A 20,108-nucleotide genomic window follows, 5' to 3' on the forward strand; every position below is an offset into this window, starting at 1 on the left:
GGAGCAGGTCACCTGCTGAAGACACGGGCGGTGCCCTGTGAAATTCCTGTAGCCCTGGGCATCATTCACCTTATTCCCCTGCTCCCCATCTTGAGTCTCGATTAGATTTCATCTGATTTCTTGGGCTAGAAGGCGAGGCCCACAGTGTTGGGATCTGGCTCCCTCTGTGATCGTTAATGGTCACTGGCGACGTCCGTTACTGCAACAGGGATTACAAAATACTGCCATTCTAATTCTAGTATCTTGCTCCATTTACTAGCTTCATTTACCCTAAAAAGAGAAACTTCCTCCTAACATCTCTTTTGCTAGCTACCCTGGGGAATAGCTCACATTCCAGACAGACTAGTTTTCGGAATATTAAGTTTGCTCTCTAGGAGCCTCCAGTGATGATAAATGAGGAGTTTTTTTAATTAAAAAATCTTTTTAATTACTACTTTTTATTAAGTAGCATTAGAAACTTGTGAACTTAAACAATTTGATGTGTCTCAGTTTATTGCAGATGTTTATTCTTGCTGAGGCTGGTTGCCCTATCTTTGGCCCATGGGAACCTCTTCAGGTTGGATCCTGAGTCCGTTTGACCTAGCCTCACCATCTCTGATGGCATCCTTGTTGTCAGTGTCCAGTGTTTCAGGCCCACTTCCTCCCCTAGATCTGGAGTCAGGCACTTCTCCAGTAAGCTTTGGTTCCCTCGGACCATCTGCATCCTACAGGGTCTCACTGGCATTTGGTCAGTCATTGTTTCTAGGCCTTTTCAATGGGCAGAGCTAGGAAATATGAGTTCATTATTCTTAAAGGTAAAATACTCACAAATCTACCCAATTTAAATTCAGAACTACAGAAGTTTTATTTAACCTATTTTTTATATTTTACATGATAAATATCACAATTTGCAAAGCATGGCGTCAATATAATTATTCACTAACTTTACCCTATAGTTATAAGCAATGCCTTAAAACAGCAACACTACCACCACCATTATAATTACTGTGTGTATACACACACACACATGCATTTTACATAGATATTGGTATTTATGTATACACTGTTTACATATATACTTTTCTTTTTTCCTTAGGGCATGGTTTCTCAGAGCATGTCTTAGGTCAGAACGCTCCATCACAGTGGCATAAACCCTGATGAAAACCATACCAACACTGACCTAAGTAAAATGGCAAAGTCCTTCTCATTTATTTCATTGCATCTAAAGCTTTGCTTCATCTAAGCCTTACCAGATTTGCACACCTGCACATATTTGCACTGGGCTTCCTAGATCATGCCCTGAAAGTCTTTCCTGCTTCTGCAGGTGTCACACTAGGTAGGTGGGAGAGGCCAGGACTGAAGCATCTCACACAGGATGTGCTTTTCTGCAAAGTCTCTGATGCTGTCTTTCCAAATCCCTGGCCTCGGTGTCCTTCTCCTTGAATGAATATGAAATCCTCTCCCCCAGGCCCTTGTCCTTCGCACCCCATCACGAAGAAGAGACGTGCCTGGGAGTTGGGTGGGCGGCGGCATGAATCCCTGTTTGGGCACCCTTTCTGCTCGACCGGGGGCTCCTTCCCTCCTCTCTACTCAGCACCTCCACTAGCACCGTTCTCTCCTCCTGGCCCCCAGCATCATTTACTGTCTCTGCCATCGAGCTGCAAGTAACTCCCACCTTAAAACATAACCCTCCCTCGACCCCTGCCCCTCATGTCCCAGGCAGACACCACATTTTCTCTGCTTCTCTTATTCACAAACCCACATGTGCTTGTCTGTATGCATGTGGACTGCTTTCTCTCTTGAGCAGACGCCATCAGGATTTCAACTCACCATTCATTAAACACCTCTCACCATGGTCATCCACGACTGCTCCCCACCCACCGCTGCCCCCCACTCTGACAGCAGCAGGTTATGGCAAGCCTCGGATGTTACCTGGACTCCTCCTTGCCTTCCCAGAACACCACCATGTACTCCTGGCCCTGGGATGAGAAGAAGGACGTCTGCTTCCCACAGGGCAGTTGGTACATGAAGGTCGCAAAGGTCGGGTCCTTCATCTGGCTCACCACCGCCAGGGCCAGTGGTCGCTGAGGGAGAGAGGCCCACAGAGACATGAGTGAGGGTCACTTACAACCAAATGAGTGCCCACCCTGTCCTCAAAACTAAGGGTCTTAAACCAGGAAGAAGTAGAATCTGCTTATTCAGGACCCAACCGAAATAAGAAGCCAAAACAGCTTCAGATACCAGAAATAAACCCTCCCAGGGGTCTAGGTCACCATCGTCCATGGCAATTCAAAACCAGGTGGTCAGGTGAGCATAAGCTCTGATATTCCAACCCTTTTGTCCAGGGACACACAGTTGTAGAAAGAATTTTTCTCAAACCTCATTTACTCTCAATAACCAAATCTAACTTGATAAATGAGTTTTAATCCTGAAACCACTGATCTCTTCCAAAAACAAAATGATAGCTTCAAAATGATAATATGACTCCTGTTTCTCATGAGCAAACTTTCTTCCCATTCCTTTAAAAAGAGATATGTACATTTGCCCTGCTCTTTCCTGGGGGCTATACTGCTACAAAGGGGTTGGTTTGTTTTATGTGCATAATGATGTAACATAAAAGTTGGGGAGGAAAAGAAACTTTGCTTTTCCTGAGAGTGATACCACACAAATAAAATGAACTGGGTGTGTCAGAGTAATACATATATCTTTGTAAAAGAGCAGAGAAGAGCCCATTTGTTTTAGACCCTCAGTGAAGAGTGGGCAGACAAGCACACAGGTGCGCTCTGGTCACCCACAGCCTCCACCAGCTGCTGGAGCTGCGAGGACCCCAGGTACCTTCTCGGGCTTCGTATCCCAGCACTCCATCATAAGCGCCTGCAGTCGGTGGAACTGCACTTCCTCCGGTTGACCCAGAACTGGGCGGATGCCCTTGGACAGCTTCTTGGAGATCTGGAGCTGGTGCTGGCCCAGTGCGGGCCGCTGTCCTGACAGCAACTCGTAGAGCACCATCCCATAGGAGAACATGTCTACCTGGGCAGAGAGGCAAGCCAAATCAGACACCCTGCCTGGGCCCAGCAGATCTTGCAAGCTGGTCCTGACAGAGAGGGAGCAGGGAGACACATTAGAGAAGGAAAGCGTGGGTTCTGCCCAAACGAAGGCAATCATCAATTCACCCATCCATCCACCTCTCTCCACCTGTCCAAACATTCCACCAACCATCTGACCTTCCATGACTCTGTCCCCTAATCCATCTATCTTCCAGTCCTGTTTTCCCTTCTTTCCTCCCTCCCACCTTTCCATCCAACCATACATCTACCCACACACATGATCACCTTCCCTTCTGCACATTTATCTGTCCATCCTTCAATGTATCCATAAATGCAGCCCTTTGACTGTCCTGTCCATTTACCCATCTTCCAAAACTTCCTTCCTTCCATCCACCCACTGAACACATGATGAAAACCTGGTGTCAAGCACTGCATAAGGGTTTGAAGGATGCCATGGTACTTTCCCTTTATCAAAACAAGGCAGGAAAATGCAAACCCTTGGTTTAACATGCTTGATAGTAGGAGTACATGCAAATCACAAAAAAGGGGAAAGTCTCCCAGATCACAACATCTTGATTCATCTAAATGTCATGAAAAGTCCCCTAAAGGAGAGCGTGACACAGGTCTCCATAAGGGTCAAGAAATAACCTTTTAGCAGGAAAATGGCTAAGACAGACCTGAGCGTTTTCAATGTGAAGGTTCTGTTATAAATTTAGTTATGAGGTGCTTTGCCGCCTGCTACTCAGAAGCTTATTTTTGTCACCCTGATTTGCCTTTTCTATCTTGGTTAATAGCCATGGTGCTGGGTTAACATGCTTGGGTCATTTGTGGAGCCATCAGTCAATGACTCATCTGCAAGTCACCAAATAATGAGAAATTATAGGTAAGAGGAGTTTCACTGCTGGATCACGAATTAGCCAGGGCCAGCCCTAGATGCAAGGTGAGCACTGCAAGAGAGTTTGGAGTTGTCTGTGTACCTGCACCTACCCAACAGTCCTCAGGGAAGAAGGCCCTGTCCCAGTCAAGGTTGGCCACACGGCCGTCTAGGAGGCTGTGCTGGACCTGCCGGAATCACTCTCTCCTCCTGGCTTCAGTGACGCTGCCTTTTGATCTGACCAGGGGCCTTTAGCAGCCTTATCTGTCTGTTGCTCATAAGCCACTGCGAGGCTGGTCCTCTGTCCCCCTTTTGCATATCTGCCTGGCAGAAGTGGGACCCAAGTCTGGACGCGTCTCTGTCTTGGACTTTTTGTCCACTGTGCACAGCCTCTACTGTGTTTCTGAACTGAGGTTTGAGAATTCTGAGGTTCGGTAACTGTTCTGCAGCTAAGGAGATGTCACCCTTGACGTTTCCAGGTGGACACAGGCCTCTGTGCCCTTCTGGTTCATTCCAGGGCCTCCCGGTCTAGCACGGGAGAGGAGAGATGTGTGCTTGAGGGTGTGTAGAGCCCAGAGCTGCAGGTGCCCCAGGACCAGGCCATCCTGGGCCAGGGGATTGCTGTGGGTGGGCCGTACCTTCTCGTCATACACGATGCGAGGCCGGATCTCCGGGGCCTGGTAGCCGGGAGTGCCCTCCACGCCAAGGGCACCCTCGTGGAAGGACTGCCGGGAGATGCCGTAGTCGGACAGCTTGATGTTGATGTGCTCCTTAATGTCCAGAGACCAGACCAGGATGTTGTCGGACTTCAGGTCACAGAAGATGATGTTCTTCTTGTGCAGGTAGGCCAGGCCAGAGGCTATCTGGTAGGCTATTTTTTGGGTGAGCATGTGTCCCAAGGGCATAAAGGAGGAATCTTGGCAAAGAAAAAATATCAAACTATTATCATAACAATTCTTATTTTCTTACCTCTGTCTTCCCCAGTATTTTATAGTCTACACATGCATTCTCATTGTTCTCTAGGCTGGGTGCCAGAAGAGACAGAGGACAACCTTCTTAGGATTATTTATGTTAGAGATGCTTGTTGTGAGTGCTTCATTCACAGTATCTCATGCCTGCAGTGGTTGGTGGTTTTACTAAAAAAAAAAAAGCCAGGATTCAAAATTCCTAGAGCTCATCTCAGGCCAAGATTGCTACTATAATGTCAAGGAGTGAGTTGCAGGTATAAGAACTCCATTAAAAAAAATCTCTTCTGTTGAAAGAGAAATAATTAATTTTAATTGATTAATTTTAATTGCATTTCTTCTTCCTGAGTTAAAAGTCAGCTCTTTCCCTCTATCAGTTCTTTGGAATTTAGTTACTCATTTCTTAGGGAAAGTGTTCTGAAGTTTTGTTGAAAAATAATGTAGGCTAAAACTGACCGCAGGGCCTCGGATGTTTAACCATGGTGGATGGACACGGAGCCCTGTGGGCAGAGAGAGACTTGAGCGGCTGCGGGCTTCCCAGGGTCTGCTGCTTTGGGCTCCCGGGGCTGCCTCCTTTGACGGTCTCACTGCCCTCCAAGGGGGGCTATTACCTCCTTTGATGGGTGAGTAAATGAAGCAACTTCCCAGATCATGGCAGAGAACCTGGACTCAGAACATGGTTCTGTCTGACTCCAAGCGGCAAGCTCCTCCAGCGGTGCCAACGCCACTGCCCGGCACTGAGGCCTGCAGACGCTCTCCTGTTTCCACCGGGCATGGCGCACGAGACTCCGGCAGCCGTGCCCGGCCCTGGCTGGCTCCCTGGGCCCTGTGCTGCCCGCCGTGGGCCCCTGGGGGAAGATTCCAGGTGCAGCGCTTACCTCTGGCGTTCTCGGACAGCACAGTGTTGAGGCTGCCCAGCGGGGCAAGCTCCAGCGCGAAGCAGAGCGGGTGGATGCTGATGCCGATGAGGGACACGATGCAGGGGTGCTGCAGGGCGTGCAGCATGCTGGCCTCCTGCCGGAACTCCGAGAAGTTCCTCATGGCGTCAGTGGCCCGCAGATGCCTCAGCATGGTATCTGCGGGGAGAGCTCGGCTGTCAGCGCCACCCAGGGTGGGGGCCTCGCCAGGCTCAGAGCCACCTCTCGGGGACTCCCGGGGCTGGCTGGGGCCAGGACTTGTACCTCTGGGGCCTGCAGTATCGTCACCCAGAATCAGGCACCAAATGGGGGCACTCCTGAGGCATCTGGGCTGGTATCAAGCCCCTTCCTCGGGCACCATACTTGTCAGCTGCTACACTCGGTGTTCCAGACCCTTTCGTGGAGGGCTGCACACCCCCACCCTCATCACCCACCCTGCTGCCTTCCCCCCAGCCTGCTGTTCACTACCTAAGGCTCTCAGGTGCATCTTATTCCAAAACTGCAGCCCTGAGGGCCACCCAGAGCCTAGCAAGTAACCAAGCCCCCACTGCTCAGCTGCAAGGATTCTGGGGGCTTGGTCACTGCTGCTCACCTTACCCCTAGAGGCCGGGGCCGTGAAGGCAGACCGGACTACCGCCCTCGTGTCGGCCAGAAGAAAAACCACAGGGTGGTCACGGGCCTGTGACAGGCCATCTCAGGCCAAAGAAGGAGCATCTAGGGGCAACGGTGGGCTGTGCTGTAACGTTCTCCCACTGCCTCACAATCACCCCACATGGAAGGCGTTTGCCTGAGTCCCCCTGAGGGGCCTTTTCCACCCATCGGTCACCCACCAGGCTGTGGCCAGCCCTGGGTCACTGAGCAGTATCCACCTGGTACTGCTTGTCCTCTTGGGTCCTGATCTGTCCCTCCCCTGTTCAGATTCTAAAATCAGGAATCACTGGACATGGAAGTTTAAACAGCAGAAAGAAAATCTTGGCAGTTAAAATGGATCGATTGTGCCAGATGGATGTGTGAGCCAGACAAATTTGTTTTTAAGTGTAAAAGTTGTTTTTCACATTGGGCCTTTAAACCATTAATCAAGTATTTTTGACTATGGCTGAAGTCTCTGCCCCAGTTTAATGAACAGCCAGCCTTTCTCTTGACTCCCGACGTGTGCCAGCCTCTCGCACATATGCAGGTTCTCTCTGTTCCCGACAGGCCCAGCCGTGCCCAGGAGTACCCCACCCTAATGCTTGGAGCCTGGTAAGTCAGGACGTTTGCTGGGCAAGCCTCTCCTCTTTGTTTTCCATTGTGGAGTTTTCCTGGCTGTTCTTGGGTGTTTGTCATTTCATATGCATTTTCTTTTTCTTTCAATTTTAATTTATTTATTTGGCCCTGCTGCACGGCACACAGGATCTTAGTTCCCTGGCTGGGGATCGAACCCCTGCCCCCTACAGTGGAAACACAAAGTCTTAACCACTGGACCACCAGCAAAGTTCCCATATGAATTTTAGAATTAGTCAGATTTCTCTCTCTTTCTCTCTCTGCCTCTCTCTCTCACACACACTGCTGGAATTTAGATGAGAACTAAATTGAATGATATCTATTAATTATTTCTCAATATCTTGTGGCTTAATGGCTGCCACGGAAGGCATTGTCTAATGGGTCATTGTTGCCAAATTTGATGTTGAGCTCACATCTAGCAACTGTATCAAACTCTTGCTGGCTCTGACACCTGTTAATAGTCTCTTAGATTTCCATTCTCTTCCCACGTCTACAGTTTTGCCTCTTCCTTTCTAATCTGGTTCTTCACATTGTTCCACGATTCTTATTTTCTACCAAGAGTGTAAATTCCTTCTGTGATCATGACGATAACCATGCTAAGCCAGGGGCCAAGAGAAATGCAACCCCAGTGGCTGGAAGGTAGAAGGCCCCCACGTGCTCGCCTTTGATGGGCATTAGGTGGTGGCAGGTGGCTCTGGAGCACCTCTGAGCTGCACACAGTCAGTGGACAAGGGCGGGAGGGGAGGGGGTGAGGGAAAAGCTACCCACGATGGCTCCCCAATCCATTCATCTGGACTGGGATTGAGACTTAGCCACTATCCTTCCCTTGGTAACTGCATGGGGGGCGGGGTGAGTCCCCAGGGTGAGGGGTCCACTTGAGGTCTGCCTGTGTGCCCATCATGTGGGCACTGTACTCGACATGCAACAGATAGAAATTGTAAGGCTGGCCCATGCTCTTGGGGGCTCATGTCAGACAAGAAAGTCACCTCCAAAAGCAATTTCTAGGCCGTGCTCCTCCTGATCCTCAGTCCTGGCCCACGTCTCACCAGGCAGAAAGCAGGACCACCCCTGGGGCCCACACTGGCATCATCCCCGTCTTCTGCTGCCGGTGTGGCCTCGGGCATCTGAGGTGGTACAGGTTTGGACCCAGGGAAGACAGGTCTGAAAAGAAACAACCCAGGGCCCTGTTTACCTGCAGGGGCATTTGCATAGTTCTTGAATTTCTTGATCTGGAATCGCTTCACAGCCACAGGCTGGCCTTGGTACCTGGCCCGGTAGATGACGGTGCCACTCCCACCTTGGCCCAGGACAGTGCTCTCATCCTCGCTGTGCTCCAGCTTGCTGTTGTCTAAGAAGAGCCTGCCAGAAACACCGTGTGTGTGTGCTGGGGATCAGAACAGACCTCCCTCCTGCCCCATGTTCCCCCAGAGATGCCCACCAAAGTTAGAGGCGGGTCCTGGGCTGGGTGGGTGCAAGAATGTGCTTGGCTATCAGTTCCCACTGAGCAAAGTCAGGGTTCAAAGCCACTTGGTGGGGGGTCAGATAGATCTGGGTAGGTCACTTAGCCTCAACAAGCCTTGGTCTCCTCTTGAAAGTGGATTCATAACAGGAATGGTCTCAGAGGTGTGAATGTTGACTGGCATAGGATGGAGCTTCCAAAGGTGGTGGACACAGAAAAAGAATTCCTGTGGACCTTTTCCTCCAGAAGGAAAATGCTTTGAGAGCTAGTATCTATTGGAAATTGCATATATTTATTGCTAGGTTAGCTGTCTCATTTCTTACTAGTAAGCCAGTGATTGGCCATGTAGAGCTTCTGGTCAGTGTGTCTAGTGTCCTGACAACTGATGGCTAGGATTTCACCCAAAGGCAGGGATTTAGACCTTCCCACCTGTTTGTATGTTATAATCCTAGGTCAAAGGGAGACTTCTGTTGGAAGTACTGCAAGTCACTCCTGGGAGGGACGGAAGGTGGAGAGGGGAGGGAGGAGGGGAGGGTGGCAGGCGAGCACCCGAATGTCCTCCCATCTCAGGGTCCCCCCGGCCCTGCAGAGGTCCCCAGGTCTTTCTCCTCAGCTACCTCCACCAGGTGCCTCCACCGGAGCTCTCCTGACCGAACAGACCGACCCCTTCTGCCCCTCATCACCATGCAGTCTTGCGCATGCCTTCCAGGAACAGACTGTGCAGCAGCTGAATCTCTGCAGAGCCTGACCACATCACACTCCAGGCAGATGCAACTGTACCCGCGGCGGACCCGCAGCTGAGGAGGAACCGGGCTATTCTCCAAATGCCCACCCCAAAACACCTGCTCAGGAAGTGTGGCCCTTGGGAGCCTCCTGAGACAGGGAACAGTGGGAATGCTGGAGATCCCTCAGGGCCTTCTGTCAGGACTCCTGAACAGGGACACAGGACGAGGCTCTGTGGAGCCAGACTCTCCCTGCCTGCACCTGCCCAAACTCCCAGCTGGGGAGCGTGATGCTTTGAGGTCCTGGTGGGACATCAGCCAAAGTTTCCAGAAAGTCTCTGCTGGATTGTGAACCCTGTTCAGATTCTTGGGTTTTTCAACTCCCAGCCAAGTACTTTGGTTTAAGAACCATGCTACAGCTTGTAATTAGATCCAAACCAACAGGAACAACCAACCTGGCTTTCCAGATTCCACACAGTAGATTCCAGAGTCCAGATTCAGTGGGGGCATAAAACATAAAAAGGTTCAGCAAATAAATAAAAACACTAAAATTTGGGGCTGTTTAATTGGGTACCCCATCATGAAATTTGATTCATACATATATAAAACTCTGTATGTGGTCTCTGAGAAGTAATGACCCCCATGTTAAAGATCTAGGAATAAAGGGAAGTTATTTCGCAGAAGAGTAGTATTTAATTTTCATTTCCACCAATGAGGTAACTGGGGAATATGAAAAAGAACCATGGGGGAATTTCTCCAATGTAGGAAGTGATTTCTTAGTTTAATAGACTCATCCAGAAGCATGTTTTGGAGCCACAGTTCTGCAGTATCAGAGTATTCTACATCCATTTTCTGGGGTCAGGGAAACAATTTGGAAAAAATGATGATACAAATATTCTTACACCCCCAAGTTTAATTTTCTTTAAAGAAATCAGATAAAGCAATTCTTTGAATAAGAAAACAATTCCAAAACACTCCAAAAACACTGCTAACCAACAAGGTCAAATTGTTTCCAGGGAGACCAAATCATGGCTTCTGGTTTCCATGACTACTTGGATTCTATGATGGTTTCCTATAGGACGGGACCACAAAGTGTTCTCTCTTTTCTCCAGCATTATCTCCCCAGTTATTATCTTAGATTAGTATAGATAGACTCATCTTTAGGGATAGATTCAGGGGATCTAAATGCTCAGCACCAGAGCAGCAGTAAGGAGTCATCATTTGCCAAGAAAGGAAAAGGAGGTGGTAGGTCTGGGAGTGCTTCCTTCTTGGACACCAATGAATCTTTGTCTTCTATTCCTTGATCTGGCGGCAAAGTAGGAGTCAGAGAAGAGGGTCAGCTCAATAGGAAAGAGTGCCAGCTAACGTGAGGGTGAGATGGGGTGGGGCCCCCAAGGTGACTTTACCCTCCAAGTGGTCTGCCTGCTGGCTGGGCCTGTGTGCCTCACAAACAGAGAGTGACAGCCTGGCTCCCTTTAGGCAGCCTAGGCCAGGAACCTAGACGCCACCCGGGGCTGGATGGGAAGCAGTAGGTTTATGTGTCAGCATGGAGGCCTACCTGGCTGGGAAGTCGGTCATGAACAGCTCGGGGACCAGTTCCTGGAGAGGCACCGGGAGGTCAGGGTGCCTGGGGCAGGAGATGAAGTCCCGCTCAATGGCTGTCAGCACGCAGTCCTCCATGTCGAAGTACTGCACGTCCTCTGACCTCTCGCTGGGGTTGCTGTGCTGAGCCCAGGAGGCCTCGCAGACAGGGCAGGGCACATACTGCTCCATCAGTGGGGTCCCGTCACTTTCCGTGGCCGTCAGGGCTAAACAGGGACAGAGTGGGCATCAGCTCACCCGAAGGCAGCTGCAAGCGGGCCCCTGACAAGCACCTGCACCCCCGGCTGGGTGGGCCTTTCACAAGAGAGGGGTCTGCCTTCCCTGGCCTGAACCCCCAGGAGAGGCTGAAATGTGACTGTCACACTCTGGTTCCTTTTTGGAGGGCACTATCCTCAATCCTAAAAGACACTTGCAGGGAGGGGCCAGGGATGCCCTGGACAGTCGCCAAGGGTGCAGACCCTGAGCTAGCTGGCCGAGGAGGTGCTGAGAGTCTGGGGATCCCTGTGCAGGACACTGCAGGCCGGGTCTGAACTACGCCACACTCAAATGACCAAGCCACAATCAGTAAGGAGCTGTTCTTAAAATTACCTTCTCGTAGGCCCCTATCAATGCCTTTTCTCCTTGTAGGTCACCTTTCCCGTCAACACGCAAAGGACACCAGACCCTGGCGTCCAGAGCATGCCCAGCCCTGTCTCTTGTTTGCTCTGATGCTGTCCTGGGCAGCCAGCTCATGCCCAGCCCTGTCTCTTGTTTGCCCTGATGCTGTCCTGGGCAGCCCGCTCATGCCCAGCCCTGTCTCTTGTTTGCCCTGATGCTGTCCTGGGCAGACCGCTCAGGAGGCCAGAGGACTGGACCGGCAGGCCAGAGGGGGTGCTCAGATCTCAGACCCACTCTCCGCTCTCTTGGGCTCTAGCCTTCCAGCGCTCACAGGGAAGAAGTGGCCTGGTTTTGCTCAAACGGCCTCCTCCGTGCGGGATACCCCGCAGTGGATTTGTCTCCAGTTCAGTAACAAAACAAACAGAGGACCTCAATGGCTCTACTTCAAAAAGTATTTTCTTTGGGTGGACTGTCAGTGAAGAAACTGATCAAAGGGGCTGGAAAGGGCTGCGTGGGTGGCTGATCACTGCTGGGACTTGGGGATTTGGGGTAGGCATGGAAGGAGAATGGGGGCTCTTGGCAGGTGTTTGTGGAAGCTTCCCTCCCACCCCTGTGCAAGGGCGGTTTCGGGCTCCCCTCTGGATTTCAGCAGCTTTGTCCTCACCACGTAAATAAGACCATGTGAGGCGCCTATCGAAGGTCCTCCTAGACCACATGTGGTGCCTCGGGCATTCTTCCTACACGCTGTGGCACCAGGGCCCAAGTACCGCCTCCAGGTCCCCATCTCACCCATGGTGCCCCTGGCTATGCCTGCAGCTGGACCCCCAGGGCTCAGAGCTCCACCAGAGGGCTGCTAGGACCCCTCTGGTTTCCTAGGGCTGAATCCCAGCGGGATTTCTGTTCTCCAAATGGGCTCCACCCCAATTTATAAAGAAATACTACCATGAGCCAAGGCCTGGTTCAAGAACGCTTTCTTACCGGGAAACCACTGATCGATCAAGGAATTGACATGGTCTGTGATAAAAGCCATTGCCGAGAAGTCCCTTATTTCTGATTGGCACATGATTTTTATTCCTCCACTTTTTTTTTTTCCAGTTCACATCCGAGGATTCTACACTGCAACCCAGAAACCAAAAGAGGTTCATTGCAATTGGCTGTGAAGGGCCCTGGGATAAGCTCTCTGCCTCCAGGGTGAGGGTACAACTCCCAGGAGACTGCTCCCCCGGGGGTGGGGAGGTCCTGAGTCCGTGTACTTGTGTGCATGGCCCTGCCTTGTCCCCCTGCTGCCCCCAAATGGTGAGGTGGATGCGAGGATCTTGCCGTAAGGGGTGCTCAGGCTGAGCTCTGAGCCTTCGATGTGACCCTGGGGAAGGGTTTCCCATCTGGGCCACAGGGCTTTCGTCCATCGAGTGATGACTGTGCACTTTAAGTGCGACTGTTACCTGAAAGCCCCAGGCACCAAGCATGGCCCAGATCAAGCCCTCACAATAGTCACTTTCCCCTCTCCCCCTCTCTTCTCACAGAGCTGACAAATATTTTGAAAAACTCAAAGTATGAAATAATCCTGTGTATATCAAATTAAACCTGATTAAAAATCAGTTATTAACCTGTTGAGCCAACTTTTTCTCTCCCTCTTTCTCTTCCCCACCACCAAAAAAAAGAAAAAAAAGAGAACAGGAAAAATGTACTGTTAGGTATCACGAGATGTGGTCTGGGGAACAGTGTCTTCCCCTGGGGCGCGCTCTCTTAGGACGAGGCGGAGGTGCACAGGACAGCTGCGAGGCCCTAAGGAGCCCCCTCAGTGACCGGGGTGCTGGGTGCTCCGACCCTGAGCTTGGGGGCCGCCCACTGCCCTCCCGCCGGGCTCGGTCCCCACACCCTCCCTGGCCTTTCCTGTCCTGTCAGGAGAGAGGAGGAGGCGTGAGGAGACGGGGACCCTCTCAGACATTTGCTAGGGGGGCCTTTCTACTTCCAGCAAGCTTCTGTGTATATACGCTGCCCTTGGGAACGGGGCTCTGCACACCAAGCGGACAGGCGTCCAGTGGCGGCTCCTCTGGGGGCCATTCCCAGCACGCCATGGAGGCCTAGTCAGGTGAGCCCCTCATGCACCTACCTGAGGTAGCCCCCATCAAAAGTGACCAGGAGCCCCTCCTGCCAATAGATGGTCTGGTTCCTTTTCACTCTGAATGTGCTGCAACGATTTCTCTGGTTTCCTGTAAAACTATAAATGGTGACTTTCCTGTGCCTGCTCTTAGTATTCTTCCTGTTTTCAAACAGCTGAAAGAGAAAAGACCCTGCTTGAGTATTCTGGGCTCCGTGCTGGCCCTGGGCAGAGCTGTGAGGAGGCCCGTCTGGCCCCGTCTGGACAAAGGACACCGCCCGTCTTCCCGTCCCCCGCCCTCCACATCCTCATCTTGCTGCCAAACGAAATGCTGCATCATCTAAAGGAGTCTCCAGGATACTCTGGGAACACATTTTCCCTAAAACACAGAAAACAGGCCTTTCTTTTCCCTCCCTGATTTTATAAGCAAAAGATTACCTTAGAAAATGTGGAAAATACAGAGAAATATGAGAGAAAATAAAATACCAGTTTAACACACAGGTCATGAAAATTTTGGTATATCTTATTCTAGGCTTTTTCCTATCTATCTGTAATGTTTATAAAACAGCTGAGGCCATATTTTGTAACTTTGCATTTATAAATTTCTAATTGTGTGTACTTTTAAAAACTTTGCTTTTCCTGTCTGATTAGAAACTCATAAAATTCATTTTTCTAAATCTCAGTATTTTATTAAGTAATTTGTTGAGTCATTCTCTTCTTTGGACTTTTAGATTGGTTCCAGTCTTTTGCTATTACGGATAAGCCAAATGAACACGAAAAAACCACAGAGCTTTCTCTGATTTCAAATGACTGCTATAGTTCAGATTTATAGCTGTAGGATTACTGGGTCAAAGGGCTTGAACGTCTTCAGGCTCTGGATTCCTAGTGACCAGTCGCTTCCAGGGTGACTAAGCTGTACATCCACTCACCATGACGTGCGAACTTCCCTGACTGCGGGGCTGGCTGTCAGCTCTCTGCTAGTTTGATAGGTGAAAAGTAGTATATTTTCCATGCTTGAATCTGCATACCTTTGATTACTTCTGAGACTGAATTCCAGCAAAGCTTCTTTTCCTAATTCTGAGTGAGGGATGCTGCTTTGAAGGGCCCTCACCCGGCCAGCCACTGAGCACCCTTAGGAGCTCAGGCCTCACACGACGCCGAGCTCGGCGGGGGGTGGCGGGGTGTGTGACCTCCCACTTAGAACACGGCAGGAAGCAGAGTTCAAAGGGAGGGAGGGTGACTGAGCGGGAACACTGGGAGAGCCGGCCCTGCGCCCACTCCTTCCCCTGTCAGCACACCCAACTGGGTTGCTAACAAGCCTCTTTCTTGCTAACACGATCTGTGAGAGGTTTTGGTACTTTCAGGCTCTTGCATTTACTTTTGAACATTTCAGTAAAATGGGAAGATCAAAGACTATCTCTATTTAATAGGCAGGAAGTTTAATTCCATAAGGGCCTTATAACTCGAACATGTCAAAGGCAAACTCACACTGAGTTTACTGACCATTTTTCAACAATTCTGGCTTATGTCAGGGGTTCTCACAAGGTGAAGTAGGTTGGAATTCTCTGGAAGGCTGAGAAACAGAGCCCTGAGTTCTATACTGGTGCTTCTAATGCAGGGGGTTTGGAGCAGGCTTGAGGGCTACCCTAAGAGCTCAGTTGCTAAAGAATCCACCTGGTTCAATTCCTGGGTCAGGAAGATCTGCTGGAGAAGGTAAAGGCTACCCACTCCAGTATTCCTGGGCTTTCCTTGTGGCTCAGCTGGTAAAGAATCCACCTGCCATGTGGGAAACCTGGGTTCAATCCCTGGATTGAGAAGATCCCCTGGAGAAGGGAAAGGCTACCCACTCCAGTATTCTTGCCTGGAGAATTCCATGGACAGAGTAGCCTCATGACTGAGTGACTTTCAGTATAGATTCACTTTGAGAATCTGTACTTCTAACAAATTCCCAAGTGAGGCTGATTCTGCTGGCCCAGGAACCCCACTTTGAGAACTACTGCTCTAGCCAACTGCCACTTCTATATTATTGCCCTGCATGAAATGAATATTGACTGATAGCCAAGCCCTCCTCCAACAACCCTGGTGAACCCACAGAAAAGAACTCCTTCCATTAGGTCTTTACTCCTCCCAGACCAAGTTAAAGCTCTATGCCAGTGGTTCTCAAGCTTGACTGGACAGCGAAATCAACCACCTGGAGAGCTTTAAAAAATATGATCCCTGTGTGCCACACCCACAGATTCTGACTTGTTGGTCTGTGCCTATTAAGAGGTCCCCAGGGGAGTTCAGTCACAGCCTGAATGGCAAAACCATGATTCTCCCAGCGTCACCCCTGAGCAGCAGCATACTCAAGGTCAGTGTCTGGATAAGCAGATTGTGAGTCCCGGTCCACAGCCACGGAGCCAGGGAATGTGGACGTCGGTAAGACTGAAACCACTGCTCCTCATGGGATAGTCTGCCCAAGCCAACTGGGTGCTGATTTGGCATTCACAGAATGACTCGCGTGGGTCTGTGGCCCACAGGATAGGAAGCAGCCGTGCTGTACCAGGGTCCGGACCCTAAGCCAGCAGTTCTGCTGCAGGAAAGGTCTTCAGTCAGGCTCCTCCAGCAAAGGGTATCTCCCTCCCCCGACCCCCACCAGGGAATGGCCGCAGGTGCTTGGCCTGCAAGCAAATAGTGCTCTATGCAGAAAACACAATACCTGGAGGTCCATCTCAGCCAAGCTGATCAGCATCCGGGCTATAAACCGCTGCCAGAAGCCAACCGGGACGAAGCTCATCTTAAACACTCTCTGAATGGTGTTGGCTGTGGGGTGCCGCATGCCGTGGGTGTCCAGGCCGGGTTTGGATGGAAGGAGATGTGGCAGGAGATAGCTGAAACACCAAAGGGGGCTGGTGAACTGGGGCCTGAGCTCTGCTGTGGGGCTCTGACCCCTGCAGACAGCCTGGCCTGGGGCGGGATCTGCTGAAACAGCTCAGGTTGCCGGGTGCCTTCCTCCCAGGGCCTTTGGAACCATTTTTAGAAAGAGGGGGTAGTTTATATGGTAAGCATAAATACTCCAAGAGAAAACGAAGATAGGCATAGCGAATCAGTTTGTTGAAGTCTCTAAGATAGAGACTAGAACATGGCGAGGGAAGACGTGAAAACATCTGTGGTCATAAACACAGACACAACAAATCACAGTTGGTTCTCTGTAAGCCGGGTTGCGATTGGGGAGTCACTTAAAATTAACTTCGGATGGTGAAGGAAAAACAAATACAGCTGCACAGTTCCAAGCACAAGATATCGGGGTCAGAGAAACGTCTTTGGCTTTAGAAGCTACTTATTGTTCTTGGCCAGTTGAGACAACACAATTACCTTGACATTTCTAATGAGGCTTTTTGTGCAAAAGAATGATGTTTTATAAGAGCACTCTTACTGATCACAGTGTCAGTGAGCTGTTCACGATTGTGATCATTTGCAATAAGCTGAAACGAGGGAGGTCCCTCCAATAATTCCCTGAAAACCAGCATCTTCTGTGTGTGCTGGAGGAGCTAAGGTAGCCTTGGGCAGAGCCTTGGGTGTGTCCTTAAAGCCTTGCCTTCAGTTCTCCTAATCCTCTAAAATTCCATCAGTTTAGGTCCTATAAAATGTCTTTAGGACTTTCTGAAAGGAATCCCTGAAAATACTGTAGGAGGAAAATTCAAAGACAGCCTGGGGGTGGAGTACCCAGGGTGTCTTCAGCACACGGCCCTATCCCATTGCCATTTTGCTTCCTTGATGGCGGAAGAATGGGGATGCCAGCCTTGCAGTGTTAGAGGACAGACAGTGGCTGTGTAGGTGAGGTCCAAGGGGACAGATGGTGAGGTCCAAGGGGGACAGATGGTGAGGTTTTGGTCCTTTGCAGCCATTATAGGTCTTGGCCCAAAGGACCTTGTCAACGACCGCAGCTGGAATGCCTCTGTCCACAGCCAGGAATTCTCTGGCACATGCCTTTCAGTTCTGAGAAGTCCTTCTTTATCTCTCTGACCTCAAACAGGAGGCCGTTGTCAGCGCCCAGTGAGATCTAGCCTGCTTCTTCTGCCTACGTCATGCTCAGCTTGGGTGCATGGGACCCCCTCCTTGGCTGTGCCCTGGGACTTCCCGATTCTTTCTATGTGGCCGGCGTGCCCTGAGGGAGGGGGCACGCTCTGTACCCAGGTGCCCCAGCATGCGGCACACACAGCAGGTGTTCAATATTTTTGAAGGTACAGATGACTTAAAAGTCAGCATGGCAAGTTAAGAGGTTTAAACTGATGGGCAAAGGAAGCCCCTCTCAACGTGAGCAGAGCCCTGGGCGAAACCACTGGCACTGGCTTGAGAGCAACCGCTAACAGGGCAGGGCTGCCAAAGGTGTGGGCTTGGGGAACTAAGAGGGGAGTTCTTCATGTGCCTGCTGACTAGAAAGCCACAAAGACCTGGGCACTGCATGGGGTTTGCACTACAGTGGAGCCAGTCCATGATACATCCCTGAGGCTGTCTCAGCAGTTGGGCCGGAGCCTTCCCCAAGTGCTGAGAGCCAGTGCATCCCTGCCTGGAAGAAGCACAAAAACTCTGAAGTGTAGAGAGAGGTTTAGAAACCTCGGAAGGTTTTCCCAGGGACTGCAGGTTGAAAGCCATGCTCTAAAAGGAGCAGCAAATGCCTTTGTTTTTGTTGATCATATAAAAGCTTATGGTGCAAACAGCTGAAACTCCTTGTCTCTGGGGTACAAGGGACCCATTATATCTACACTTAGAGGTAGATATAGTGCTCAGACACTCCTGACTTTAGATGGAACTAGACACCACTGACTATGAGTACTTAACGCAAAGATAGTAACAATAACAGCACTGATAAATCCTTGATGTCCTGGAAGCTCAAAGGTGCAAGAGATAACGTTTCATAGTTTATATGTACTCTCTGATTTAATCCTCACATTGACTATAATACTAGTAGGTGATTGTATTATTTCTATTTTACATATGAGGAAAAAAAGAGGTAGTTGCTTTTACAGAGTGAGAGTATTTCCGCATTCCTCTAACCTGTTGATAAAATAATCACAAAACTGTCAAATTCCGCCAATGCTGTAAACTCACAGGCTGCTTTACCAAGGGCCAAAGTCAAGGACACACCCTGGCCAGGATGTGAGGGGTCATGTGGATTCTGAATTCCTCTTTAGGGTTTCTCTTTTTAGGACTCACTCTTGGTCCCCGTGGGGCTAAAGCAGGAAGGACTGAGGCCCCTCCCACAGTCATTAGACCAAGTGGAAATGTGGGTGGGAGCTCAGGCAGAGATGGCCTAGAGTTGGCTCCCAAGAGACCCAGTTGGTGCTGATGGAATTGTTCGGCTGGCCACACAGGGGCCAGGCCAGCCCCCTGAGAGTCCAGAGGGTGTTCCCCTGGAGCTCTGGGGTTAAGGGGCCGGTGGTGCTGTGTTCTATGACAGACATCAAAAGGGTCTGGAGATTTGGCATCCTGGCTACTGCCTCATGGTCAACATCAGCATCAGACCCAGGAAACGGCTGAAACTGAAGTAGAGAAAGGAGGCCCTGAGAACGAAGCCAGAGCTTTGTTAGATTGAACCCACATGCCCCTCTAGTCCTTGCCCTCCCTGCATTTTGAAACTGGGCTAGATGGTTAGCATGCACACTTCGTGAAGCCCGTGCCAACCAGCAGCAGCTGAAGGTCCTCAGCCCTGATCAACCAATCAACCGCCCAAAGCATGAACTCCCCAAAGCTACTTTTAAGGCCACTGCCATGCTTACATGTTTTCCTACGCCTTTCCAATAAATGGGTTTCTTTGAACCCTCTGAACAGAGACACCCAAGGCACAGGGAGAAGCAGCCAGCCGGGACCGGCTGAGCCCGACCACCCTGCCCCAGCCCAGGCAGGCAGCTGCTGTGAGGTCCCATCCTTGGAAACCTTGTCAGGCCACCAGGGGCCCCGGCCTTAATTCCCTCCTGCGGGGAACAGCTGGCTCGGCCCTGTCCGTCGCCTCACCTGTCATTGGCGACGGGTAGGGCGATCTCAAATTTGGCCAGGAACTGGAAGTACTGCTCTTCTGTCTGCTTCGTGAAGCCCGTGCCAACCAGCAGCAGCCGAAGGTCCTCGGCTCTGATCACCCCATTCTTGGCCACTGACCGAGAGCCCTTGATGTTGAAGATCCTCTGCAGACACTCAGACAGCCAGATGGGGTCGAGGAAGTAGAGGTTCCTCAGGCCGTGGCTGGTGTCCGGGAAGTGCAGCAGGGAGCCCGTTTCAATGAGGAAGCTGATGGCTGCCCGGGGAGGGGAGGAGAGGGCAGTGTCAAACAAAGGGCAGAAGGGGCTCTGGGTGACCTCCTCCTAGGGGGGCCAGGCCACAGATTCTTCTCAGGAAGCTCCCAACACATGGGGCCCTTTGCAGCAGTCAGCTACCTCCTCACAGGTTCTCAAGAGGCCAACGTACTGACCTCCATAATTCATGCATTCCATCTGTGCAAATCTGCATACATGTTAAAATGGATTTGCCACCCCAAATCGATAGCTGAAGTCTTTGCCGTCATTTGAAAACATGCGCAGAGCAGTGAAAAGTCTGGGTGCCCCTCCC

General features: G+C 50.7%; 1 protein-coding gene across 1 annotated transcript in view; it reads right to left on the reverse strand.

Annotated features, from left to right (window-relative positions):
- Positions 1 to 20,108, reverse strand: part of LRRK1 (leucine-rich repeat kinase 1) — a 130,627-nt gene that overhangs the window by 11,857 nt on the left and 98,662 nt on the right. Inside the window, 11 exon segments of the mRNA XM_010845812.1 lie at positions 1,912 to 2,063; positions 2,815 to 3,009; positions 4,539 to 4,816; positions 5,744 to 5,941; positions 8,238 to 8,404; positions 10,785 to 11,034; positions 12,404 to 12,504; positions 12,506 to 12,541; positions 13,539 to 13,702; positions 16,225 to 16,396; positions 19,521 to 19,863. Coding sequence (XP_010844114.1) covers positions 1,912 to 2,063; positions 2,815 to 3,009; positions 4,539 to 4,816; positions 5,744 to 5,941; positions 8,238 to 8,404; positions 10,785 to 11,034; positions 12,404 to 12,504; positions 12,506 to 12,541; positions 13,539 to 13,702; positions 16,225 to 16,396; positions 19,521 to 19,863 — 2,056 coding nt within the window.

The sequence above is a fragment of the Bison bison genome, unplaced genomic scaffold, assembly GCF_000754665.1.
Source record: "Bison bison bison isolate TAMUID 2011002044 unplaced genomic scaffold, Bison_UMD1.0 scf7180017864224, whole genome shotgun sequence".
NCBI lineage: Eukaryota > Metazoa > Chordata > Mammalia > Artiodactyla > Bovidae > Bison > Bison bison.